A 26,960-nucleotide genomic window follows, 5' to 3' on the forward strand; every position below is an offset into this window, starting at 1 on the left:
AGAGAATAAGGATCTGCCTTCCGTTTCTGGGACGGGGATCCTGTAGGGGGGGAAGGAAACGGTTTGTCCTCCTTCACCATTCAGCTTAAAAAGTATTGTGAGGGTGATGACACTTGGGGAGCGGCGCCCGCCGGTGCCGGGGGGGTGCAGGGTTCTCCTGGCGGTGGCAGGCGGGCCGCCGGGGACAGCTCAGAGGAGCGGGAAACTTTCATGCTGGAGTTTCCACTCCTTTCCGAGCAGCTCAGACCTAGCACAGAGAGAGACAGCGTTTTCACCTTCAGGGATTTTTCTCATTACTCATTAATAGAGAGATATGTATCTTGCCATTTCTCTCTCTCTCTCCTTTTTTCCCCCTCCCTCCTTCCTTCTGTATGCGTAGGCAACTTATTGTTTTGTTTAAGCAAAGTATTTTGGGAGGAGTAATGGGGGGGGGGGAGGGAGAGGAAGGGGGATCTGTGCTGTGTGTATGGAAGATGCTGCCCTGTTTCCCGGGTCTGTTTCTGGAGCACTCTCTGGGAAGGTGATCCTGAGCCGCTTCAGTAGAGGTCACTTGTGTGTGCGTGTGTGTGTGTCCCTGGTGTTTGTGTCTAGCATATGCATGTGGTTTTGCTGACTGCACTTGCAGGCTTGTAAATTTTCACCATGGGAAATTACCAACAAAGCCCAATCTGTCTCCTGGCTGCTTTGCACTTTCCGAGGGCGGCTGTACTTGAGCGAGCTGCAGAACGAGAGAGAAAGAGAGAGGGAGAGAGAGGAAGGGGGAGTTGGGAGGGGGGAGAGGAAGGGTGGGTGGAGGGGGAGAGAGGTAAATAGCCTTAAATCGGAAGGGAGCTGCTTCTCTGTGGTCTTCCACAAGAGCTGCCTGGGCTCTGCTGGCTCAGTAATAACTGAGTGACCTTTTCTTTTGCTGTATTATGTCTGGCTGGTAAGGGATTGCATTTTGCAGCTGATAAAGCCCTGACTTCATTCAACTCGGCTCCTCACACGCTGCTTTAGGTAAGTTGTCTTCAGCCAGGACGGAGACAGACAGCCTTGGACTGCAAGATACTAAAAGGAGGACACCTGTAGCTCGGATGCGGTCAACACAATTACTTGGCGGATCCTTGAGGACCTCATTATTTTAAACTTAAAGCGATCTCCCTCCCCATCTCTCCCACCCCCTCTTTATTTTTTTTCCCCAAACAATGCTTCTTTTTGACCTTTCCCAAGGAGAAGAGCTACAAAGCAGCCACTGTGCTTATTGAACTGCCTCCCCTGTATCGCTTAATTGAGAAGGTAAGTGAGGCAACTTGTGTACATAAGCTTTGGGTCATTTGTGTATGTGTCTGCATCTCTCTCTCTCTCTCTTTCTCTCTCTGAGTCATGAGCCGGGGCTGCAATAGACACACACGTCTCCGCACTGCAACTTTCACTCAAGCTGCAGCTCTGCTGAGACTGTTTTGTTTAAATCATGTGAGGCTTCATTATTTTTATGATGAGGCATGAAATACATGCAAGCGGAGGATGCTGAGCAAAACCCATCCGACTGTATGTCTCGAGAAATAGCAGTCAAAGTTAACAACGAATTGCAGCAAACATCACCCCCCACACCCCACCCGTTATTATTATTGTTATTATTCTTGCTTCTTCCAGAGCTTCTCGAAACGTGCTCTCAATTATCAAGGGAGTCGGTTAATTTCCCACTCCCCGGCTTTAATCCACAAGCCTCCCCGTACAGCAGTTTAATTTGCAACTGGTTCGGTGCAGGGTTAACCCTTTGGGCAGAGCGGAGGCAGGAGCGCGGCTGCTGCCGAGAAGGGGGCAGAGCGGGCCGGGGGGCAGAGCGGGAGGGACGCGCCGGGCGCACACGGGTTGTCGACGTCCGGGTCTCCCGCAGCCCCTGTCTCGGACCGGCGTGGGAGAAGGGCAGCCAGGCTAGTGCGATGATACAGTACTTCAGCCTGCCATCCTTTCTCTTTTTTTTCTCCCCTCTTTTCTCAGCCCCCACCACCCCCCTTCTTCCTTCATACCGAGCACGATATGGTATGCTAACGCCGCATGTGACAGTTTAATCAAACCCATTTGTTACAACAAAGCTAAGAGACCACTGGGATTATAGGCTTACGGGCAGAGTTCGGGGAGCATGTGGCTTTGTCGCTCGCCATCGCGGTGCGCGGCCGGCGGCCCGGGGTGTGTGTGCCGCCCCCCAGCCCGCCCCGCCGCCCCCCGCCTCTGCGCCCGCCGGGCTGCGGCGCGCCGCGCTCTCGCTCACTTGACCCGAGCCAGGGAGGCACTTGCTACTTTGCTGGGATTTGGTGCTTCAATGCGAAGGAGCTCTCCAGGCGCCCGTAAATCAACTCATGCAGAAAAAGGAGAAAAGTTTTGGTAAGGCGGCGGGCTGGCTCTCCTCTCCTAGTGCGCGCCGAGCAGAAGCGCTGCGCGTTAAGGTAGCGTCGGGGGCGGTGGGAGGGGGGGAGGCTGGAGGGAAGCAATGAGAGTGTTTCTCTTCGCTCTTCCATCCTGAACGCGTTGCCGTAGCGAGCGTCTGTGTTTGCGTGTCCTCTGAAGAGACCCCAAATACCGCTTCCCAGGACGGCTTTGTAGAACCGCTGTTTAAACCAATTAATCTTGCTAGGTGCAACAAATAACGCTACGTGCTTTCCCCACACCTCCCTCTCCCCTCTTCTCCCCATCACCCCTTCCCTGTGATGCCTGAAAAGGAATTAGCACAAAAGGCTTGAGCGCCTAACTCCGAAAGGGATTCTTTGTTGTAGAGTGTATGTTTCTTATTTATTTTTTTATTTTGCATGTGAGCTGCATCAAAATTGAACTCAGTCTTGCAAATCTCTTGTTGGCCTTTGCCAAGCACTAGCACTTTGCTGCCATGGTAACTGTAATTAAACTGATAAGAGTGGAAAAATGTCAGTATCTCTGAGCCTTGCAGCTGCATTGGAGAAAAAGGGAATCAAATTGGTTCCCAGCACCACTGCTCTAAAAAAGGAGGGAGGGAGTGGGGGGAGAGAGGTGGGGGGGGGGGGATCACGACAGGGGTAGGAACATAGCTAGGCAGCTCCCGTCCCTGAGATCTGGGTACATCTATTTGCTATGTTGTCCCTTAGGGGGCTACAGCCTGCAGGGATGCTCTGGGCCAGTGAACAGAGAGAAACAAGCTTTTAGGCCCAGTCTAGCTTTCAAAAAGAGAAGGGGAAAGAAGAAGAGAAATCTTTTGTTTGGTGTCTCTTGGCAATCGACTAGCCATGTTGGCCAAATTCTTTTAATCTGTATCACTGTTCCCAGCTGTGGGACGGCATTCCCATGTTTAGTTTTTACCTAACCTCTTCTCTTCTCTTTTCTTTCTTTTTTTTTTTTTCCTGCTTCCCAATTCACCTCCTTTATTTAAAAAAAAAAAAAAAATTAAAGAGAGAGAGAGAGAAAAAAACCCACCCATATTCCTCTATAGAAGGGGCAGGAGGTGAAGTTTAGCTATATACCATGGAAAATTAACTCAAAAGTATACAGGAGAGTCTATATCCAGCGTACTAAAATCCTTACTTTTATTTAAAAAAAAAAATCCCCGAGTGTTATGGAGTTGCGGTTACTTTGTTGTGTTAACTACAGGAGCTGAGACTGTGCGGATGAATGGCACAGAACAAGAGAGCATAATGGAGGCAATCAACCGTTAGGCTGGTTCACAATGCAATCCAGGCAATTAAAAGCTCACCAGAGTTTAAATGAAACGGTTCTACTTATTTCTGTGCACCACACTGCACAGGCTATTATTTATGTCTCTTTTTTTTAATTATGATTTCCCTTAAACTGTCAAATAACTCAGAATAGCAGGGTCTCGGAGGCAACAAGAATTTTCCACAGAACAATTTACATGCCAATCTAAAACTAGTTACGACTCCTGATGTGTTACATGCGAGTTCTGAAATGTTTCTTAGCTTCTGAAACCTCAACTTTTTTTTTTTTTTTTTAAGTCTGTATGTGTATTGTCCTGAATAATATTGTCCTAAATGCTTTTTGAATGAAGCTACAAAGTGGGAAAGCATTGGGAAAGTATTATTTTGAATTTTCTACTAGATCTCTAACTCTCTTGTTGACTGCTTACTATGTCAGTTTGCTGTCTTTAAAAGACCAGCACGTTGATACTTAATTAGCTCCAAACTGATTTGTCCTTTTAAATCTTGTTTTTAAGAAGAAGCGAGTTTTCTCTTTCTTGCTTGCTGTTCTTGGCAGAACCATGTGTGTGCCTCCACAAAGAGAGGCAAGAGTGGTCTTTAAAAGTTTTATAGTGGTCCAGTACATAATAATATCCAACTCTTCCTCCTTTAACATGCCTTTAGTCGGTACCACAGACCAGAAACTGAGGGTCTTGTGCCAATCCTGCTTACAGATGCTACTACATCACTAACAAAATACAGTTCATTATGTCAAATCTCCATTGCCTTTGATTTTTGAGAAGGCTGATGATTGAAGTGAAAGGGATTTTTTTGTTGTTGTTGTTATTTCTCTGCCTTCTTCCAGGAGCATAATAGCTTTTTCCAACAGGCTTTCCTCTTTATACTGAAATCATAGTTACAAATCAGTTGACTGTGTTTCATCACACAATAATAATAACCAGGGGTTAGATTCAGTTGCATTGAACTTATCTGGGGAGACCAAGGGGAATCCAAAAACCTGCAAGTCAGGTTATCAAATTCTCCCTTTAAAAATCCTAAAGGTGGTGGATGGTGATGAAGAAGTTTTATTCCAGACACAGCTCTGCAGTTTATGTGCAGTATCTTGGGGACTGGGGGGGGGGGTGGAGAGAGGAAAGGATGGAGGAAGCCCTTGAAAGCATATTGGGGTGAAATAAAAAAGGTTCACTTGACAGTGACAGACTAGGCACTGAAATTTTTTAGTTCTGAGAACAGATCTGCTCTGTGATGCAGAGGATGAGTAGGTCCTTGCATAACTGAGAGGAAAGCTGGCTTTGATATTATTGGGTTTTTTTTAATTTTATTTTTTTCTTCACAACCTAGCTGTAGCACTCATGGAATTGTGTGGATTTTTGGAAGTGCTCTACAAGCTCTGTTTTCCTGGGGGAGGGGGAGGGGGAGACGAGGACAGCCAGGCAGCAGTGCTGTGTGCCGCTGTCTGCTATTTCAGCGGCAAGCAGTTCAGATGGTTTTGTGGGTGCTGTCAGCCTCTGAAAGGGTCCTTCTCGTGTCCTAAGAAATAAACGGGTACTTAAACTGCAGCCTGTGAAAAGCGGGTTGCCAGTAAGCTGCAGGTATTCCTGCTGCCAAATTGAGAGTGCTAAAAATACACGGGTGCATATCAGAAAAGTATAACTGCATTGGAGATCTTATGGGAACACTCAAGGGAAGAGAGGTGGTCTGTGAGGTGATCTGCATTAAGGTGGCTGACACATTACAGAAAGAAAAAGTAACAAAATGTTCTGTTCTCAAAATTAAGTGATTTAATCCATGACATGGGGGGGGGGGGGGGGGAGAAGGGAGGGGGCATGTGCAAAGAATTTTGAGATATGTAAAACAGCTGCTGGAGCACTGTTTTCTGCTTTGTTTTGTTTAGAACCCTTGAGGGGGAAAAAAGTAACTTTTTACAAAAATAAGCAGTAATGTGGAAATTTTATTTCTTTTAACTTTCACTAAAATAGAAACAGTTTTATTGCAAGTAAAGTGCAGAAAGATCAGATCTGTCAGAGGAGAAAAGCTTTCCTTCCCTCCAAAATCTGCTGCAGATTGAATCCCTAATCTGAAGATGCTGCCAGTGGGATGTCAGCACCACTTTCTCTCCCAGCCTCACAGACATGGAAGGTTGTTAACACTATTTCCATGAGGTGTCTGCCCCTTTGCACTCATCTCTACAAGGAGGGTTTGGGCTAACCTACCCGAGTGACAATGCTCTGTCTACTTTTCTTACGTAGCAAATGTCTCAAAAACTGTGCAGGGGCATGCACAGGATTGTGCAGGCTGCGGTTTCATTTGTAATGCTTTTGCACCATATGCCTCAAGAGTTATCAGGCTTGATTGTTGCACTTTCCTCAAATATTCACTTGTTTAGCCTTGTTTCTGTGGCACCTTGTTCCTTTCAGATGACGCAGGACAGTAGATCAGCCTGGATCAGAGACTGTCAGCCTCTGCTCTGTAACTGGTTCCTTATCAGACAGCAAAATTTTTACATTAAGATTTTTTTCTTTAAAGCCTTCAACTGTGTTAGCTCCTAGTTTATCCTGGTTTCCCTTGAGCTAAAGATTAAACTCCTAGAACAACCCTTCGTGCTTTCAAACTTTTTTACTGAGTTCCAAGAAGTTGAGACAAATTGTGGCCAATTTTATGCATTTGTCCCCTATGTGGCTGAAGAAAGGGGCTGGGAATAAGCCTGTTGTTGGCACCTAACAGATATTTACACTCCACTGTGATACGCAGCTTTACAGAGGAAAGGTTTCTGAAGAGCTGACGGTATCCGAGTCCCAGCAGGACTTCCCTTTACAGTCTGGTAAAGGTTCTTTACCGAAAATCTCGGACATTTTCACTGCTCTTAGCCGTTTATTTGTAGACAAGTTATTTTGCTGCTTCATGCAGGTACCCTGGATTTGGGGCAGTCATTTGGCATCTGAAAATACTGTAAAGATTCAGCCTTTGTTGCATGGTGCTTGCTCAAGACGAGATGCATGTGTTCGTTCCCAAACCACCACAGACTTACCGAGCAGCCCTGAGCTCTGGATCTCATCCTCCCCATGCAAATAAGAAACAAGTCTGTAAGTGGTGTAGGAGCTAGGAAAGCAGCATTGGTTGGGAAGAAATGGGATGACAGCAATACTATTTTTTGTACTTCTTGATACGTTACCCTTGTTACGAGCTCTACGTGTTGCACAGCAGTGCTGCCATGGTACTTCGGGGTGCCCACTAGGAGAACTGTCTCCATGTAACTGAACAGCTAATTTAACAGATAAATGTACAACTCCAAAATGTGTAATAACGTACTGCAAAGAGGGGAGCAAGGTTGTTGTGCTCATCTGTCATCATAAGAATTACTATTTCTTACTCAGTGATCAGCTTCATGGGTGAAACTTGGGAGTTCAGCTTGGTAAGCCTGGAAAGTCTTAAGACTGGCTTTACAGTCCCTGCAGTCCACGTGAATTCCACTTATGCCTATGTGTACAGATCCCTGGGACACCTCAGATGATGTAGCATTTAGTCTCTTGTCTTTGTATCTCTAATAACCAAAAAGTCACACTTGCTTCAAAGCTTGTGTGTGTTTTGCTTATGAGAGCTTTTAAAGCAAGCCAAACAAAACCCCAAACTGCAATTTGTTTGCGTTCTAGCTCCCTGAGCCTGCCTACCAACAGTGGTGTGTTAGAGCACTAACCGAAATCTGTTGGTAGAAGCTGTGACTCTAAAGCTTTCTTAACAGTAGGCAGTAGAACATTTGTGATGAGGAGCTCTTGAATTTACTTTTCTTTGTTATGAGACTGTTTGACCTTTCCAAGTCTCTGCATAATAACAGGGTGCCATACCCTGAATTTCGAGGTAGGATTTTCTCTTTGGCAATAGCATTTGTTTCCCAGTCTTGACAAATTTTCATTGAAATATTCAGATGCGCTCTAATAAGTAGCTTCTTATATTTCTGTTATATTTCTGGCTGGTTTTAAAACAGTGAGATAACCTAACAGCCAAACTGTGTGTCAGTTCTCTCTTTCTCTCCATTGATGTCCAACAAAACATCTGCAGGGCTATGATTTTTGCTTACTCTAAGAAATGACTTTCAGAGAATTGGTCTGAGTGTAATGGGATGGCAGTTCGTGTGATTAACCAAGAGACCAGACTGTAAGCACTTTGGGGCAGTGACCTTCTCTCCCCGTTTACTGTAAAACTGAGGGTAATCGATTTTTGTATGGATCTCTGGAAGCTGGCTGCAGTGCTCTGCATTCCATTGCTCAACCGTGTTCCGCTTTTACCAGTTCTCTCCCTTAAAACTGTGGTTCAGGCATTTGAATTTTTATTTAAATACTCTGCTATTATATCAAAAAATGTATATACTTGACGGACACTACTGTACTGCTTGTCCCAAACTAACTGTTGGCTAAAACTGGGATTGGAAAATGGGGCAGGGGTTTTGTTATTTTTCTTTTTCCTTTACAAAGTAGTAATTCTCTGACCTTTTACAGATTATTTAAAATCAGGTTTTTCAGAAGGTCCTTTGCTGCAGGTTGTAACTAAAGTACTGGAACCTCTGCGAATGTGATTGCTTCATTCATGTGCCTAACGAGAACTGAAATTTCAAAAACCAAAGAACATCCTTCCCGGTACCAAAATGTCTATATCAAACCTCCCTGAAACTCTAGCCCTGCATTTCTAGTAGTTTCAATCTTTTCTTCTTTACGATCTGAAGTGCTTTTATATTTCACAAAGATAGTGCAAATAGATCCAACTATGTAGACTTAGCTACGTTTGCTGTCATGCCATTTAAAGTTTTGGTTGCTAAATATTGGGGCGAAAGTGGATGACTTTTCAAGTAAACTGTTTTAATTTCTTTTCATTTTGATTGTTTAATTCTATTTCTTTTCAGCAAAGAGACCAGGTAAATGAGGTGTTAAAGGGAAGCCGTGGAACTCAGAGCAGTGGAAGTTTCTGCTCTCAGAGTTATCTTACTGTTGTTTTCTGCTTGCTATGGACTACCTAGGTTATTTTGTCCTATCTATACGATTTCCTTTTTTAATCAGCTGCGGGTTGGTGGAACAGGGAAGTGGAGGAAGAGAAGGGCGAGGCTTGCACTCAAGTGACCATCTATTTTCACCCTTCTCTTGTCTTGTTATATTTCAGGTATACAAATGCTCTCAGTCCAGCCAGACACCAAGCCGAAAGGTTGTGCTGGCTGCAACCGTAAGATTAAAGACCGATATCTTCTAAAGGCCCTGGACAAATATTGGCATGAAGACTGCTTGAAATGTGCCTGCTGTGACTGTCGCCTGGGGGAGGTGGGCTCTACCTTGTACACCAAAGCCAACCTTATCCTTTGTCGCAGAGACTACCTGAGGTAGGCTACATCCTTCTTACGTTGGCTGACAAACTTGTTACACCTGCTCAGTCCTTCCTGTGTAGTCACTTATTACAGCAGTGACACTTGAGCGCTGCAAGGCTGCGTGTGTGTGTGGAGGATGAGAAAACAAATACAGCAGTATGGAGATAAGATGAAAATCTGCATCAAAAGGTGCATGTTAACCAGGTGGTTACCAGCTTTCTGATGCTAATGCTAGGGTTCTGTGCTGAGAGGATGAGGAGAACAGAGTAACCCTCCCGTGATGCTTCTCACAGCATCGTGGCCCTGGGGAGCTGGTGGTCTCCAACTCCTTCTCGCAATATGGTGATTGCCAGGTATAGTGGCCTGAAACCACACGTGTGGATTTCATCAGCTACAGTGCAGGGTTTGAACTCTGTGGGGAGTGCTTCACTCATCTTAGCCACTTTCATGCTCTTTTTTTACCAAGGGATTTAATTTGTGGCACTGGAAGCTTTTATGGATTTAGATATTTGAAGCTGAATCAAGATGACCAACTGTCTTCCATGGGCTAAATAACCATGTATCTAGTCTGCCTGAATCCAGTCTGTCCTGATTTAACCTGGTAGCCTGGGTGGGACACTAGGTAACCTGTTGCCACTTTCAGAGATAGCAATCACCTGATTTTCTGTCTTCTTTTGTGCATGTGGACCAATGCTCTCAAAAGCGTTTGAGGTATAACTGATAGCAAATTATTGATGAGCAGTACTAGGCTAATTGTTCTGCAGGTTGTATGTGAACAAATAGGGCTGCTTTGCAGAAGTAAAGTTTAATCAGGAACTTTAGTCTCCCTAGGCTCTCGATAGCAAATAGAGAAAAAGAGACTCCTCTGGGGTGATTCAGATCACCCATTTCCTATAAGAGCACCTTTCCTCCATTCCCTGTAGAGGGGGTCTAATGAGACTAGCTGCTCCAGGCTAATGTGAACTTCTGGGAATATTTCCTCTGCCCCTGTACTAAAGCCTTTTCCTCTTAAAGGGGCATTCAAGTCAGTAATACATTGGGGAAAAATTAAAATTCTCTTTGAACACATTAACTTACAAGTTCAGTTTAAGCAGAGGTACTAAACAGGAGATTCCCACACACTGATCGGTTCTTAAGTTGTGTAGCATGGATGGATCGAAACAGGAATCAAGACTAAGGCATTATTAATAAGTGTTGATACTCTGGCTTCCCACACCATAACCTGTTTTTGTTGGCTTGGAACAAAAACTTTTGCAAACATGTTGTATATTTGTTGATCTGGGGCTGCAAGGCAGAACAAGGTTCTCCAGGCATGGGCTTGGACTACTTAATGGTGATAACCACTCTTTCACCCTTAAACTCTGAACGGAATGCAAGATCAAGTACTGGGAATTTAGCATAGAGTCTGCACCTTAAAGCCATTGTGTGAAGACTGCCAAAGAACTAGATAACAAAACCTAACTTCTAAAAACTGACAGGGAATTGTTCTAATAGAAGAGAATTGTTGTACATGAACATAGATAACTTGTAATCTTAAAGCATGTGTCTATAGAAAGGAGTTTGAAAAGCTTCTTGGGTGAAAGTAACACTTGTCCTTGTTTTTAAAAATCCATTTTAAGAATCTTTCTACAAGTGCTTGCAGGAGTGAGGAAACTTTGTTATGGCTTTTTCATCCAGTAAATTCAAATTTACTGGAAACTTTGAACTTACTGAATCTCCCAAGTGCTGGTGCAGCAGATACACTGTTTTAAAATCAAATGTTTAAAAACAAAACCGGGAGTGATCTAGCAGCAGGTAAACAAGCAAAGCATTTCCCCAGCACAGATACATATGCACAGACACACAGAGTCTTTAAAGGTCTAACAGGAGTGAATATTTTGCTAAGAGATTGTTAAAATTTATACTAAAGATGCAGAGGAAAGAAACTTTTAAATCTATCAGGACCACGTTCAAAACTGGTATTTCAGTTATTTGTTCATATACGTTACTTTGCACCAGTGAAACCAGCAAACACAAGGGGGGGAAAAAGGCATCAGATTTTTGTCTCTGGGTTTATCAAGTCTTAATGAAGCTATCTTGTCATGAGCATTTTTCCAGTGATTCTTGTAAGTGCATAGATTTAAACTTGGTATTTACCCTAAACTTCAAACTGATGCACTTAAGGTAATTGCAGATAGTCATTTGCTTCATTGCATCTTATCTACTCAGTTATGCAGTGAACCTATAAAAGTGATCTTTTTAATGCTAATGTAGAAACTAGTTAAATGTTCTCTAGCTTTGTAGTCAAATAAGCTTTCATATTTAGCAACCCACTTGATATGAATTTAAAGAACAAATTACTTTGTACTAATGATCAGATTAGGGTTCGATTACAGTTTCCAACTATCCTCTTAATTTTTATTCTTTTTAACCATAAAGGGAGCCTTTGCTACATATAAAACTGTTCTGGCTTCCTATTAATTTACGTGGTGCCCTCTAGAGGATATGTGGCTTGCTCGATACTGTAAAGAGTAGAATTGGTTATTAACTTGTCTCTCTCTGTTCCTTGTGTCTTTCAACAAGACAGTCATTCCACAGATGCTAGAAGCAATCAGGTGGCCAGTTTGGGTGCTTTAACCCTCACAGTTAATATTAGTAAACTCTGTGATTGTGTCTGTGGCTCTTTGCAAAGATAATTCCAGTATCTCTCTCCCAAAGATGTCTGCCAAAAAGCTAAATGCTCCCTCAGCCCTGTTCCATGCTTGTGTTCTGCATTTGAGCCCTGAGATACCCTCTTTGGGGTGGGCTTTTAATAAATGCTGTGTTATCTTCAGAACTTCACAACTTGCTTTGCTTTAGCTCTCTCCTTTTGTGAAATTAGTTAATTTTACTGTATTGAAAGCTTTTTCTCCGAGGTGGGGGTCGAGGGGATGAGACCTTTAGTGAGGTAAGGAGCTTGGAAGATGCTTTGGGTTTGAGAGGCTTTACTGTGGAATCTGATTCATGTCAGTCACTCCAGTGGTTTCAGAGCTGGCATTCAACACTAAGGGTGTTAGGGTGGCCATGATAGGAATGAGCTCTGTTTTGTTAACAAGGATGAGAACGAACTAGAGAAAAAAAAAAAAAAAAAAAAAAAGACTCAATATTAGAAGTAACATGCTCTGTGAAAATGATATGCAGAGTGTAATTCCCCTGCAGGCTTCTGTCTCCTGCTTATACACTCTTGGGTTAGAAAGTGAAGACTCAATTTAAGGAACCTAGGTTTATGCCAGTATTTCAAGTCCATTTAGAGTAAATGAAATATGCAAGAAAGGTGTGGGTTTCCCCTCATCTCCACCCCCCTTCTTTTTCCTTCCAGAGCTGTACAGTGACATCTTAATGTATCAGCCTATCCTGCCCCATCCTTTCCTCTGACTGGCAGCATGTCCATTTGCAAGCACAATATTCCCTTTGAAATCTGTCATTACTTCCATTAATGACCAGTCGTTATGTTAACAACCGTTGGGCTGTTAACATGTCAAACTGGTTGTTAACTGGAATGTTATCACTTATTTAAGCTGCAGGTATGAGTTGCATGAAATGTGCTTTGGTTCTGCGTTCTGAACCGCTTCTGCTCAAAACGGTAGGGAAACAGCAGAGCGTTTGCCTTTGGGGTGCCAAGGGATTTGCCTTCTATTCCACCTGCTCATTTGATTTCTGTGCATTTGTGAGGCCCCCCTATCCCTGGGCAGCCTCCTAATTTCAGGTGCCACTATGTGCAATCATGTCTCTCAGCCTTGCAAAGAAACGGGCGGCCACAGATATTTCTGGATGCACGGTAATGCCTGCCGCATATTTGAGATTAATATCTGGCCTCTAAAAGTGCAAAATGAAAGACCAACAATTACATGTAACTCAGTTGTATTAAATAATGAGCTTCCTCGGATGCAGTGAAAATACGAAAGTACAGCTGTGTGAAGCTAGTAGCAATGTAGGTCAATCACCCTTTTCACTTAGGTTTTTAACTACGCAAACCCTGCTGAGCGACCAATGACTACAAAGTGCTGTTTCATTCCTATTTAATTTTGGCAGCATTTTACTGAAGAGCAGGCATTCATGCAGCTAAATTATCTTCAGCGTTTCTAGTTTTAACTCCAGCTCCATGACACTAAACGTTGGAGTGCCTGTCTCTTAGTAAACACAAAGAATATGGTTTCTGGTTTATTATTATTATTATCATCTTTTTTATTATTATCATCATATATTATTTCTTTTGTTTTCCTATCCATCTCTTCACGTGGAAATTGAAGTAGAACTTTAATGTATAATTTTCCTAACTACGCAAACAGATAATAGGGGGGGGGGTGAGGGGGGGGTGGGAAGAAAAAGGATTGATGAAACGAATACACTAGGGTGGAATTTTCAGTTCTTAAACATGTCTAGAACTTTATTGAGGATGGGAGAAGGTAGAGACACAAAAGTCTACCCACCCCCCAGCTTTGGCATTGTTTTTGCTCATAAATGTACTGCAGACTTGAAAAGTACCACTGAACAGCTATGAGGCTCAGCAGATCTCTATTCCTGAAGACAGGGGCGGATCATGTTAGGTTTTTTTCTTTACCACTTACTGGTTTGAAGACCTGAGACAAGCCCACGTTTTTGAAATGCATATATTGGATGAGACCTTGTAAATAATGAGACATGACCACAGAAAGCAAAGTGTTCAATGCTAAGCCTCGTAGAGATGATGCCTTTGTAAAATATTTAGCTTGTGAAAGGGTACAGACTGAAAAGAGTAGAGTTTAGGAAGCAGCTTTTTCCTGTACAACTGCTTGCACTCTAAAGACAATTCTTATTAAAAAAAAAAAAAAAAAAAAAAAAAAGAGAGAGAGAGATTATTATGCAGGAGTACTTAGACTTTGAATGTCTTGCAGTCTGGTACTGTTTAGCAGATCCTATTCCTCTCCCATGTTGTGGAAAGTGCATATTAACTATTGCAAACACCTAAGTTCTTTCGAATGCATGCATAAATACCCTGAATGGGTATTTTCACAGGCACTGGGTTATAAAATGCTTCCAAAATTTACATTAATTGTGTAATTTAGCCAAATTATTTTTTTTTTTAAAGCAGTAATACTCTCTCTCCCACTAACTGACAAAACACCTCAAAGAGTTTTTGACGGGGTAAGGATGTGCTACAAAGAGAGTAACACACGTACGCAGAGTGAATCCCCCCAACTTGCAAAGAATAGTAGGATTGATTTAGCTACACTTTGGCTAGTCTGGCTCCTTCTTGTTTTAGTTCATCTATGATAGCTTTTAATCAGAAACATTCAATTAAGCTGTTAAAATGGATGTTTAAGTCATGTTGGAATGCTGTAAAATGTGTATACTCAAGTTTGACACTCCTCAGTAGTTTCCATGTGTTTCCCTGTATCTGCTGGTAATTTTTTTTTTTTCCTTCAGAGCTGCCAAATTTTTTAATAATTGTGTTATTTTTAGTGGCTTAAAATACACAGTTTAATTTCCAAGAATGTGAATGTTCCCTCTCATAAGGCTTCTTGAAAAGCAGATGCTTCTTGTGTGTTGTCAAAATACCTCATTAATCCCCTGGAAATGTTCAAAGAATTTCAGGAGACTTTTCAGATGAAAGTATAGTGCCTCTTAAAGTCTGTCCTACAGCTCTTCATTATCTTTCTACAGTACACTGTATTTTGATGGAAAAATTATTATACTACAAAGATTTTGTCAATATGTGGCAGCTCAATAAATCTCAATACATATGGTGATTTGGGGGCAGCCCAGGTAGGTCTGCAGCAACAGAGGGATGGGACAACGTTCCAGGGGAAAGAGCAACAATTCTTAGCATTTTCTATAAGCTCTTTTAAAAGAAATGCAACTTTCTTGATTTCTTCCTTGATAAGTTTTTGCTCAGAAGTGACTTTGTGACATTTTTTTCTGAAATGTTTAAAATAATACCCACGTTAAAATGATTTCCTTCAGGAGCAAATATTATCAGCTATAGTATGACATGGGGTTTTTGACATCCAAGGTTTAATTGGAAACTCTGCATTTGTGGCCAGGTGCATAGGATCATAGAGTGGTTCAGGTTGGAAGGGACCTCTGAAAGTCTGCTAGTCCAACCCCTCTGCAGTCAGCAGGGGCATCCTCAACTAGATCAGGCTGCCCAAATCCCTGTCGAGCCTCATGTTGAATATCTCCAGGGCTGGGGCCCCAACCACCTCCCTGGGCAACCTGTTCCAGTGTTCCACCACCCTCATAGTAAAGAACATGTTCCTAAAATCCAATCTAAATCTGTTGTTTTGTAGTTTGAAGCCGTTGCCCCTCATCCTATCACTCCAGGCCTCTGTAAAACACATATGAAAATGTATCTATGCATAGTGTAGTGGAAGAATATTTGGATCCTACTGTCTAGTACAGAGATACCTCTAAGAAGTTCTGATTTCTCCTGTGTAAGAAAAGTTAACTTGTTTGAAGGTTTGATTTTGTTTGTTGTTGGGTTTTGTTTGTTTGTTTTATGTTTTTGTTTTGGTGGTGGTGGCTTGAAGGGATTTTTTGAGGTTGTCATAGTTTAAACTGAAAACCAAGTCTCTACTTTGTAACGGAAAGGTTCTTAGTGAATTTTTGCTACATTGTATTTGCTATGTTGTTCCACTTGGCTATTTAAATGGTAACATTGTTACACATCTTCACAACCCCGTTTCTCTTCAAAATTTCTCACCGAAGTGAAATTACATTCACAGTGGATTTGGAAACCAAAATGTGCAGCATGCAGTGCTCAAATGTTTTCCTAAATTAAATTGGCCTTAACTATCACTGTCCTCAAGAATCCATATTTTGAGTATACCCTGCTTAAATGCGTTGTCTTTTTTTTTCATGGCTAACTTCCCAATGGATTTCTTAGTGTGATAACGGATGATTTGTTAAATAAATCTGGATAATAGTCACAAGCTTTTATAATTTAATTTTTTAAAATATTTTTCCCTATCAATTTTGTTGTTGTTTTGTGGGGGTTTTTCTTTTTTTTTTTTTCTTCCTTTTTTTCCTTTTTTTTCTTTTTCCTTTTTTTTCCCCCCTTTTTTTTGGTTTGGTTTTTTTGACACAAATAGCTGAGGCATTGAGTCTACATTGTCAAGAAGCTTTATGTGTTTTACACCTACTTCCTTGTAATGTAATTCTGGTACTGTTGTTTCACACCTTCCTAAGGCTGCTTTTTGCATATTCTGAATCAATTAGCCTTTGGCACTTGAATTTCATAGCATGTGATTGGTACTTCCTAAAATGGCTATGGGTATCAGTACATTTGTATTTTAAGAGAAAAGTCTGTTTAAGTCATCTCTAGAACGCGCTGCTTTTTAGGTTATATGTATGAAGCTATCAATCCATCTTCCTGGAAAAATAAAGATGGATGGAAGAGCTAGTTGTACCTGAGGAGGAAAAAACCAACCAACCAAACAATTCTATAATGGGGTAGAGATAACTAAAATTTGGATTTACAGAAACTGCTGTTTCTGCTTCTTTATAATATTTAGAAAGGCACTAAAGCAAATAAAACCCCTGAAACTTATCCTGGGTCAAAAATTCATGAAAGAAGTACCTGATCTTGAGCAAATACTAGTGAGAAAATAAATTGCTTAAACAGGATAAGTAGTTGAGATAGACTTGATCTTTAACAGCATAGAGCTGAGATACCTTGCCTGCTCATGTCCTCTCTGCACATCTGCCTGCTCTGATACTTATGCAATGTATGAATGCAGAAACCGTGGTGGAATTCTGCATCCCACGTTATACAGGTGCTTGCCATGTGGCCCTATCCTCTAAAACCAGTTCAGGCAGACTTTAAATGTATGTTAAAAATTAAACATCTTGATAGCCCCATGGCACTCAGTGAGGGTAGTTGCAGGCTTGATTTGAGCACATGATAAAATATCACGATGGGGTGCCAGTATAGCAAATGCACAATTCAGTCTCTCTTCCAACCTCATGGCAGCTACCAGCAACTGGAGATTGTTTGGCACTAATTTTCCAAAGAGTAGAGTGGCCTCAAATTTTAACTGCCAAACATTTTCCTTTGGGATTAGGTTGAACCTTATTTATCAATCTTATAACGAAGTACAACAGAGAACTTTTCTCTAATGGAAAAATCTCTACTTTTATGAAAGAGAAGAGCATGTTCAGCTCTGGAATGACATTCCTCTGGAAATTCTCCTGCAGGTCTTCAGCAAAGTGACATTCTGCAATAGTGGAATTGAAGCTTTTGCAGAAATGATCGTGTCTTATGTTGGCATGTAGTGGATAAAAGTGAGAATCGCACAACCTGCAAAGATAAAATTGTTTTGGAGGGGGCGAGAGCAGAGAACATGAGGGATTTTACTGTCTCTTTTCTACATTTAGAGGAGGTGAGAGTGAGTGAATAACTGAGAATAAAGTTGTATGTGTGGAAGTGAAGATATACTGAACTAATTAGGAAGACACTATGCTACAACAGGTAGAAAATGTCCTCTTGCTCTTACATCGTTGCTTTCATATCACACATTTGTTCTGAGCAAAACTTGAACCTTTAGACTTTACGTACAGGAGCTATCCCTTTCCTCTCTTGGTGCTAAAATGTGCAAAATGCTTGTGAATCAAACCTGATTTTTGTTCAAGAGAAAGCTTCCAAGGCATGAATATTAGGATACCAGGGTCTCAGGTTCTAGTTTTGTGAATAGTATTCATTATGTTGTAACCCTACATCAAATAGTATTCTTGTTCCACATGGGATAAGATAATCACAGAATTTCAGAGGCTGGAAGGGACCTTGAAAGATCTAGTCCAGCCCCTCTGCCAGAACAGGATCACCTACACCAGGTTACACGGGAATGCATCCAGGCGAGTTTTTAATAGCTCCAGAGAGATATCCTTATTTTGTAATGTTATTTCTTTACATAGACCTTACAAAGAAATATATATTAAGAAATTTTTATGCAAATATAGATTTAATAATTAACCTTCCTCCCCCTTCCCCTTTACATATATCTGCCCTAAGAAACAGAAGAATTTATCATTGCTGATCAACTCCTAAAATCAGTTCCAGTAACAATCACTGAACATAGTTTTGACTTCTAGATGAATTTTGAAGGAAGAATTTCTAGGAAGTAGTAAGTGAGTTACAGGCTATGGATTAGGGATAGTAATAACAATTGCACTCACAGTGAATTATCATCTGTCTTCTCATTTACTGTCAGTGTGGTTGCTTCTACATAAATCTGATTTTTTTTTTTTTCTGAAGGTCAGGACTGTTATCTTCAGAGCTGCTACTCTTTCTTAAAATTTGCATTGAAAAATTCAGATTTTGTTTGTTCTAGATAGTCTTCCCATAAAGAAACAAATTGCATTTCTCCACTTTCTAATTTGTGCTAAATGAGTCTTACACAGAATTCAGAAGTTCCTAGGCTTTGAGATTTGAGGGTTACAAAAACATCCTCAGAAGTTTTTGAAAAGGATTCTCATAATCCTCACGTGTCTGCCTTATAGAAAGTGTCAAGAAAGGAGCTAGAGCAGTCTCAGGAAGGAGCTGTTCTCTGCTAATTTCTGTTGCCTTCCTTATTTAATTTGCAGTCTAATAGGTTTCCAAACACCATATACTAAGATGACATTAACCCTAATCCTACAAATGTATACCACATGCTTAACTTGATGTACCCTGAATAATCCTATTGAAAGCTACAGGGCCTATTAATTTAGAAATATGCTTTAGTGAAGCCAAATATTTAAAATTAGAACAGCTTTGCCTGCAAACTGATTTTTTTGCATTGCTATGTCCTTGATTTTTGTGTGCTGTGATGTACTGTACAACAGTTACTCCTACCCACAGCATGACATCCCTCTTCTGGTCCAGGAGAAGCTCAAACCTACAGCTCTGCTCTTGGCTAGGCATCTTGCTGCCCTGTCAAGGGCATCAGTCAGAGTTTTGACACCTGCAACAAGCTTGCTGTGTTTCTCTTTGACAGAAAGGAGAATTGTTTGTATGCCAATCTTACATACTACCACCCCCAAATGCAAATGCTGGTGCGTGATTTAAAGGTGTAACTTTAGGCTTGTCTCTGCAACCCATTGGCAGCTCATGGGCTCTGCTCTTAGTTTTCCTGAGAGAGAACAAGTGGGTAGGAGAAGGGACAAAGCTGTATTAAAACTGGGATTTTATGCTGATGTTTGTGAAACTTGGATTCTCAATTCACTTTCTCTTCATATTCCAAAACTGTGCTAATGAATCTGTCCTGTGTAGTTAGCAGCTTCAGGCTCCTAGAAGGCAGTGTTCATTTTCGTTAAGCTACTGAGTTCATGCCTTTTGATGCTCCAGACAGTGTTTTTTAAAAGGCAAAAATCCAGCATGAGATTGAATGCTTCTAACAGGGACCAATAAAAAGTAAATTGAAGTATATTCTCTCTGCTTAGAATTTCACTTATTAAAACAGTCTTAAACCCAAGAAGAAACACTGCAAACGTTGCAGCAAATGTGCTGGTTTTAATGAGCCTGGCTGCGGCCTGAAGTTAGCCAAGAGCACTTCCCCCAGCACCTTCTTACCTAATTCAGTCATAATGCGGAGTGAACTGCTAGTAAAAAGAGTCAGTGAGCAAAACAAAGAGAGATGACTGCTTGGTGAGCACACAGCCAGCGATGGGTGTCTTCTTGTGCCTTTTTTGAGGCCTTTCATTGCAATCCCTGATGGTTCCCTGTCAGGGTCTCGATCACTCTGTCTCCAGGTGCAGAACCCTCTGCATGCTTTCCCTTAATAGCTAAACCAGCATCTTGCTACTTCTCTCTATTCCTTGTGTGCAGGTCCTCATCTGCCAATTGTAGGTAAAATACACACATATATTTTACAAGAGCACAGCTGAATTGTTTATGGAAGGTGGCAGTGCACATTGCAAGGTTTTAACAGCGTGGTCATGGAGTGGTTTGAAGGTGAGCACAAGCACAACTTCTTCCTGCTGTGGTAAGCAGATAATTACTTTGATCCAGTTCTTTTCCCTCCTTTATACAAATGCACCTTCTCTGCTAAAAGACCCCAGAGGTTTACTCTGAAGAAAAGCTACTATATATTGGCAAAATTTACTGGAATTTGCCAGATTATCAGTCTTGATAGGAATGTACTGTGCCTGGACTGTGGAACCAACTGTTCTAAGTGATCTTATTCTTAATCATGTAGTCTTACCATGTTGGCAAATAAACATTTCTCCTCATGGCCTGTTGGAAAAGTAGTTTTTAATCTATTTTTATTTATGTGTGTGTGTATAAATACATGTATAAGCTTATTTTAGCAATGTGCAATCACTTCATAATCTTTTTTCTTCTTTTTTCTTCTTTTTTCTTCTTCTTTTCTTCTTTTTTATTTTTTCCCTTTTTTTCTTCTTCTTTTTTTCTTCTTTTTTTCTTCTTTTTCTTCCTCTTTTTCCTTCCTCTTTTTCCTTCCTCTTTTTCCTTCCTCTTTTTCCTTCCTCTTTTTCCTTCCTCTTTTTCCTTCCTCTCTTTCCTTCCTCTCTTTCCTTCCTCTCTTTCCTTCCTCTCTTTCCTTCCTCTCTTTCCTTCCTCTCTTTCCTTCCTCTCTTTCCTTCCTCTCTTTCCTTCCTCTCTTTCCTTCCTCTCTTTCCTTCCTCTCTTTCCTTCCTCTCTTTCCTTCCTCTCTTTCCTTCCTCTCTTTCCTTCCTCTCTTTCCTTCCTCTCTTTCCTTCCTCTCTTTCCTTCCTCTCTTTCCTTCCTCTCTTTCCTTCCTCTCTTTCCTTCCTCTCTTTCCTTCCTCTCTTTCCTTCCTCTCTTTCCTTCCTCTCTTTCCTTCCTCTCTTTCCTTCCTCTCTTTCCTTCCTCTCTTTCCTTCCTCTCTTTCCTTCCTCTCTTTCCTTCCTCTCTTTCCTTCCTCTCTTTCCTTCCTCTCTTTCCTTCCTCTCTTTCCTTCCTCTCTTTCCTTCCTCTCTTTCCTTCCTCTCTTTCCTTCCTCTCTTTCCTTCCTCTCTTTCCTTCCTCTCTTTCCTTCCTCTCTTTCCTTCCTCTCTTTCCTTCCTCTCTTTCCTTCCTCTCTTTCCTTCCTCTCTTTCCTTCCTCTCTTTCCTTCCTCTCTTTCCTTCCTCTCTTTCCTTCCTCTCTTTCCTTCCTCTCTTTCCTTCCTCTCTTTCCTTCCTCTCCTTCCTTCCTCTCCTTCCTTCCTCTCCTTCCTTCCTTCCTCTCCTTCCTTCCTTCCTCTCCTTCCTTCCTTCCTCTCCTTCCTTCCTTCCTCTCCTTCCTTCCTCTCTTTCCTTCCTTCCTTCCTCTCCTTCCTTCCTCTCTTTCCTTCCTTCCTTCCTCTCTTTCCTTCCTTCCTTCCTCTCTTTCCTTCCTTCCTTCCTCTCTTTCCTTCCTTCCTTCCTCTCTTTCCTTCCTTCCTTCCTCTCTTTCCTTCCTTCCTTCCTCTCTTTCCTTCCTTCCTTCCTCTCTTTCCTTCCTTCCTTCCTCTCTTTCCTTCCTTCCTTCCTCTCTTTCCTTCCTTCCTTCCTCTCTTTCCTTCCTTCCTTCCTCTCTTTCCTTCTCCTCCTCCTCCTCTTCTTCTTCTTCTTTTTTTCTTCTCAGAAAACCTAAGTGGAAAGATTTGAGTTTTGATGCTGTAAGCTTGGAAATTACTATCCTTACAAAACACTCAGTAACCAAACCTCTTACCTAACAAACTTTGAAGAACTGCTTTATGCATGCTGTTAAGCACTGCTTCTTTGATCCTTAAGCTCTAACTGTCCTCTTGTGGAACCAAATCTAAGCTAGACCCATTGCACTGGTCTGTTGAGAAGAGACATTGAAAACCATAGTTCTGCAGCCCATGTGCTATGTTATATTCCAGGAATGCCTTGCTTTCCAGATTGGGTGGACATTCACAAATGGCATCTTGCTGAGAGGAGAAATTACCAGTGTCTTTGCTGTCTGCCTCTTGGTTTGTCACAGGGGGAAAAACACACCAACAAACCAGCCAACACAGGGCAATTACTGCTAGTTCAACCTCACTGTGGTGTTGCTTGTTGAAGGCACTGTTGCTGATGGTGGAGGATGCACTGACAAGTTCTTTTCTTTCTCTGCTTGAGTGGCTTGTGTCTGGTGAGCACTGTAGCCCCTTCTGGCTGAAGCACCTCCCCTATGGGAACCGGCTGCAAGAGTTGGGACTGTTCAGCTTGCAGAAGAGAAGGCTTTGGGGAGACCTTAGAGTGGCCTTGCAGTACCTGAAGGGGGCTACAAGAAAGCTGGGGAAGGACTTTTTACAAGGTTTTGTTGTGACAGGACATGGAACAATGGCTTTAAGCTGCAAGAGGACAGATTTAGGCTGAAGATTTGGAATAAATTCTTTACAGTGAAGGTGGTGAGACACTGGAACAGGTTGCCCAGGGAGGTTTATGGACACCCCCTTCCTGGAGGTGTTCAAGACCAGGCTGGACAGGGTCTCGAGCAACCTGGGCCAGTGGAAGGTGTCCCTGCCCATGGCAGGAAGGTTGGAACTTGATGATCTTTAAGGTCCTTTCCTACCCAAGCTATTCTATGATTCTTCCCCCTGCTGTGTAGGAGAGGAAAAAGCAGGTATGATTCATGTACTCTTTTAATATGAAGAAGTAAAAGCATCAACAGCTGCATCTTTTTCCCTGCCTTGCTTGCGATATCAGCCTGCTAAAGATGACAGAAATGTGACACCGGTGTAGGCAACTGTCCTTCCTCATCAGTAATATTTGGGGAGGAAAAATTATTAAATTGCAAATTTAAGAAAACTTGTCAAGCGAAGACAACATCAGTTGTCACTAGATGGGACCCCTGCTTTCTGTTCAGTCATGTCGACAGCTGCATCTGGGCAAACCACCCTTCCATAGGCTTGCAGTCGTGCTGCCAGTTTTCCATCCACCTTGTGCTCAAAGGGAACACCGTCAAAGTGGACGACTCCTCACTTTCTACCACTTGGGGAAGAGGGAGAGTTTGTGTGCTCCAAACAGAGCAGTTCTGCTGCAGGATTAGTTCTGGAGATCCTGTGTCATTCTGGATGTGGGGGTGTGTGAACAGAGGCTGCTCACAGCATGCAGAAATTTTGGTGAGGCAGAACTCCCTCTTGGGTGTAACCCAATCTTTCTCTGTGCTCTGTATCACTGTTGAGAAACCTCCCACCTCTCCCTCCAAAAACACCCAAACAAACAAGTAAAAAAAAAAGAAAAAAGATAAACCAAACAAGGAAACAAAAACCCACCACCACAACAAAAATCAACCAACCAACCCAACAACAGAAAAAGAAGAAAGTCTTATCACATTCAACTAACTCCTCCAAAATAAGGATATGAAAAATATTAACAGGCACTGAGGAGAAAACAGACGTAACATCACATGCAGCAGGTCAGAGGATGGCTGAATTATAGCAACAGACGTTTGGCTTTGCCAGATTTGAAATGTCACCACCAAGAGGCAGGCTGGGAAAAAAGCTCAAGTAAAGGGGCAAGAAAGAATAAAGGCTTGAAGTCAAAGCATGTTGATATATTTATCCTAACAGAACCGACGTCTAGTCACACTCATGATATTTATACCGAATGTGTCTTGTTGTGCTCCTAACTATACTGAGCATGCTGTTGTGGCTGCTTTAATACAATCTCTAAAGGTCAATCAAGTTAAAGAGTCAGGCTGATGAGATTAGGTATTGCTTTAAAAAATGGCCAAAAATTGTGTGTGCAGGGAGAGGTCTGAACATGTCTCCAATATAATGCTGTCTAGTTTGCTCCGGGTTCCTGGAGCTTTTCCTGGAAACACTGTGTGAGCTGAACTGATCTACTTTAGCTCCAAGTGGCCTTTCTTGTTCTCTGGTGGTAGCTGAAATATCTGCATGTTGTTGGGGAGAGATGAGGGAGTCTTCTGGGCACAGAACAAAAATAAAATTACATATTTAAGTGTTTGGGTTTGTTTTTTTTTTAATCCTCTGGGGAGATTTTACTACCTGGATTGTGTGCAGTGAGCAGGGGTTTTTCCTTTCGTGCATCATTCACAACTTGCTGCAGTGATTCCAAAAGTCACACAAGATGAGTTGTTGCTTGCACCAAAACAGAGAATTTTTAGTTTGTGAGTTTTTAAATGGATGTCAGAGCTTTATTAAGGCTTCACCCAAAATTTGCAGTGGGGAGGTGTGATGTCAGGTGTTGGAGGGAAGGAGTAAGGTATCTGAGGATGCATATACAGTAGTGACTGTGGCAAGATCCAGCATGGTTTTTCCTTTTCTTCCTTGTTCTCCAGTTGTTATTTAAGCTTGGTGCACAAGGAGGGTGAACAGATCAGCAGCTTTGTCTGCGTACTAAAATCTTATGGTAGCACTGGTTGAGGACTTTGGTTTACATTAGGCTATTTGCCCTAAGATATTGCATGAGGTTTGTGTCTCTTTTCACCCTCACCTGCACTTACTTAGGATTAGTCAACACCTTTTCCAGCGGTTGTGAAGTGTCTAGGATGATAGACTAAAGGTGAAGGTGATTTTAGTTTTAGAAGCATTTTTTAATCTGCTTTAGATGTATTGTAGCAAATTCATGACTCTTTAAATTGTTACAGTAATAAAAGAGAGTGGGTGAGGGGAAAAAACCTTTTCTACCAGTGTCATCTACGAATGCTGAAGTTAGAGTGGCCTTCTGTGTCTGTCAGCAGAGCTGACATGAACGGGTGCACAAGGCTCTGGACAGATGGGTGAGCATCTTGTTTTACAGTGTTACGTAGCAGTTACCATCCATGTGCTCATGATGGGCTTTCTGGCTTTGTCTGCAATCTCAAGAAATCAAGCAACCTAATTACCTGGCAACGCATACAGATCACAAGATAGAGTTGTTACTGATGCCCTGACATTGCATTTGTTAGAAATGAAGGAATGCAAATATGTTAAATTGTTACCTTGCTTTGGTTTGGTTTCTGTAATGATGCCTCCAAAGGCAGGCTGCAAAGAAGGCGGCAAAGCTTCTCCAGGAGATAAGCCAACCATTCCCTGTTCAAGCAGGTGCCCTTTCAAGGCAAAGGAGAAAGCTACATATACTATCAGCACCTTTGGCAGGACCAATCTCTATTAATAGCCTGGGCATTCAAGAAGGACAGGGAACTGCTTGAAAGAGTCCAGTGCAGAGCCACAAAAATGATTAGGGGAGTGGAACATCTCCCTTGTGGGGAAAGACTGAGGGAGCTGAGGCTCTTTAGCTTGGAGATGAGGAGGCTGAGAGCTGACCTCATTAATGTTTGTAAATATGTGCAGGGTGAGTGCCAAGAGGATGGAGCCAGGCTCTGCTCAGTTATGACCAATAACAGGAGAAGGGGCATTGGTGGAAGTTGAGGCATAGGAAGTTCCATGGAAATATAAGGAAATTTTTTTTTCACTGTGAGGGTGACAAAACATTGGAACAGGCTTCCCAGGGGGGTTGTGGAGTCTTCCTCTCTGGAGATATTCAAGACTCACCTAGATATGTTCCTGTGTGACCTGGTATAGGTGATCCTGCTCTGGCAGGGGGGTTGGACTGGATGATCTTTCAAGGTCCCTTGCAGCCCATCGTGTTCTCTGATTCTGTGATTTTTTCTTGTTGTGTGGATGACAGGGCAGGGAAATGCTCCCCCTCATGTTGTGGGGGCATGGGAGGGGAAAGGCTGCAGACCTGACATGTAATGTAATGTAATGGTCAAGACAGGCAAAGACAAGCTCTGCATCTGGAGGGCTCTGTGCAGTAGCTTTCTGATCAATGCTGGTTGGTGTGACAACACACAAGATTCTCCTTCTGCCTCTGCAGTGCTCTGTGTCCTTTCTGTTCATTCTCAGCCCAGGTTTTCCAGTTACATGGCTGCTTTCTGTAAGGGTGAGGGAAACCCTGTTGGGAACCTCCCCAGAGAGATCCTACTGGAGGCTAGACAAACTATTCAAGCAACAGTTAAAAGGCCAGTAATTGCCATCCCATTCAGTGCCAAAATGTCAACCTAAGATTCTTGAAGTTATTTTTGTACCCACTCTGCTTCAGCTGCCAAAGGAGCTCAGCATAATGTTGACATGTCTATCCAGAACATCTGCTGTGAACTCTCCTTTGGTTCTGCCAAGGCAGAATTTGTAGGATGGGCCCTTGGAAGGGAGTTTATGGTCACATTTCCGCATTCTCACGGCAATCCTCCCTCAGTTGGATGCAGGGCCTGCAGAGCCCATTTATCCTGTTCCAGCCCCTTCATCTGGCATTCGCACCTGCAGGAGGGCAGGAATCTGAAAACAGGCTTTGTTATGACAGATATCTCCAGATCTTGTAGCAGATGTTGCTGGTGAGAAGCAATTTTGTTCCAGCCAAACCTTCTTGAGCTCTGCCGAGGAGATGCATAGAGAATTTCATAAGGCTACAGGCTTTGGCAAAGAAACTCAGCATTTACCAGTGCCAGCTACTCTCTATATTTCTTTTTGAAGGCTATGTAGAGCAAATGATCTCTTCTCTGTCTCTGTGAAACAGCTGTAAATTTCTCTTCCTTTAAAACCCCCACCCATTAAACAACGCTGACAACTGCCAACAGTTATTAGATGCAAAATGAACTATGTGCCTAGGATAAAGAGTTTTGTAGCTGCCTCTCCTGATCGATCCACCGGATGCTTTGTATGCCACTGCATTAACTTAAAATATTCCTGCGAAGTAGAAATCCCTGGCAATTTCCATAACAGCCATTTAAAAAATCTTGTCACCTTTTAAAAAGATACTTGCTTCCCTATCTCTATCATCTCTATCTCTATCTCTATCTCTATCTCTATCTCTATCTCTCTCTATCTCTCTCTATCTCTATCATCTCTATCTCTATCTCTATCTCTATCTCTATATCTCTATCTCTATCTCTATCTCTCTCTATCTATCTCTCTATCTCTCTCTCTATCTCTATCTCTATCATCTCTATCTATCTCTATCTCTATGTCTATGTCTATGTCTATGTCTGTCTCTCTCTATCTCTCTCTATCTCTATCTCTATC

The 26,960-nt window shown here is 42.2% G+C and overlaps 1 protein-coding gene across 3 annotated transcripts in view; it reads left to right on the forward strand.

The window, feature by feature from the left end:
• Window positions 1-967: 967 nt before the first annotated feature.
• Window positions 968-26,960, forward strand: part of LMO3 (LIM domain only 3) — a 62,248-nt gene continuing 36,255 nt past the window's right edge. The window contains exons 1-2 of one of the 3 annotated variants that reach the window (XM_054386597.1): window positions 968-996; window positions 8,811-9,024. In XM_054386597.1, the coding sequence (XP_054242572.1) occupies window positions 8,819-9,024 (206 nt within the window). In that variant the 5' untranslated portion in view covers window positions 968-996; window positions 8,811-8,818. Of the gene's footprint in view, window positions 997-1,173; window positions 1,276-2,339; window positions 2,365-8,810; window positions 9,025-26,960 lie in introns of those variants that run through there. The other 2 variants (XM_054386596.1, XM_054386595.1) reach the window with 2 other exon arrangements.

Source organism: Indicator indicator, chromosome 14 (assembly GCF_027791375.1).
Source record: "Indicator indicator isolate 239-I01 chromosome 14, UM_Iind_1.1, whole genome shotgun sequence".
Taxonomy (NCBI): domain Eukaryota; kingdom Metazoa; phylum Chordata; class Aves; order Piciformes; family Indicatoridae; genus Indicator; species Indicator indicator.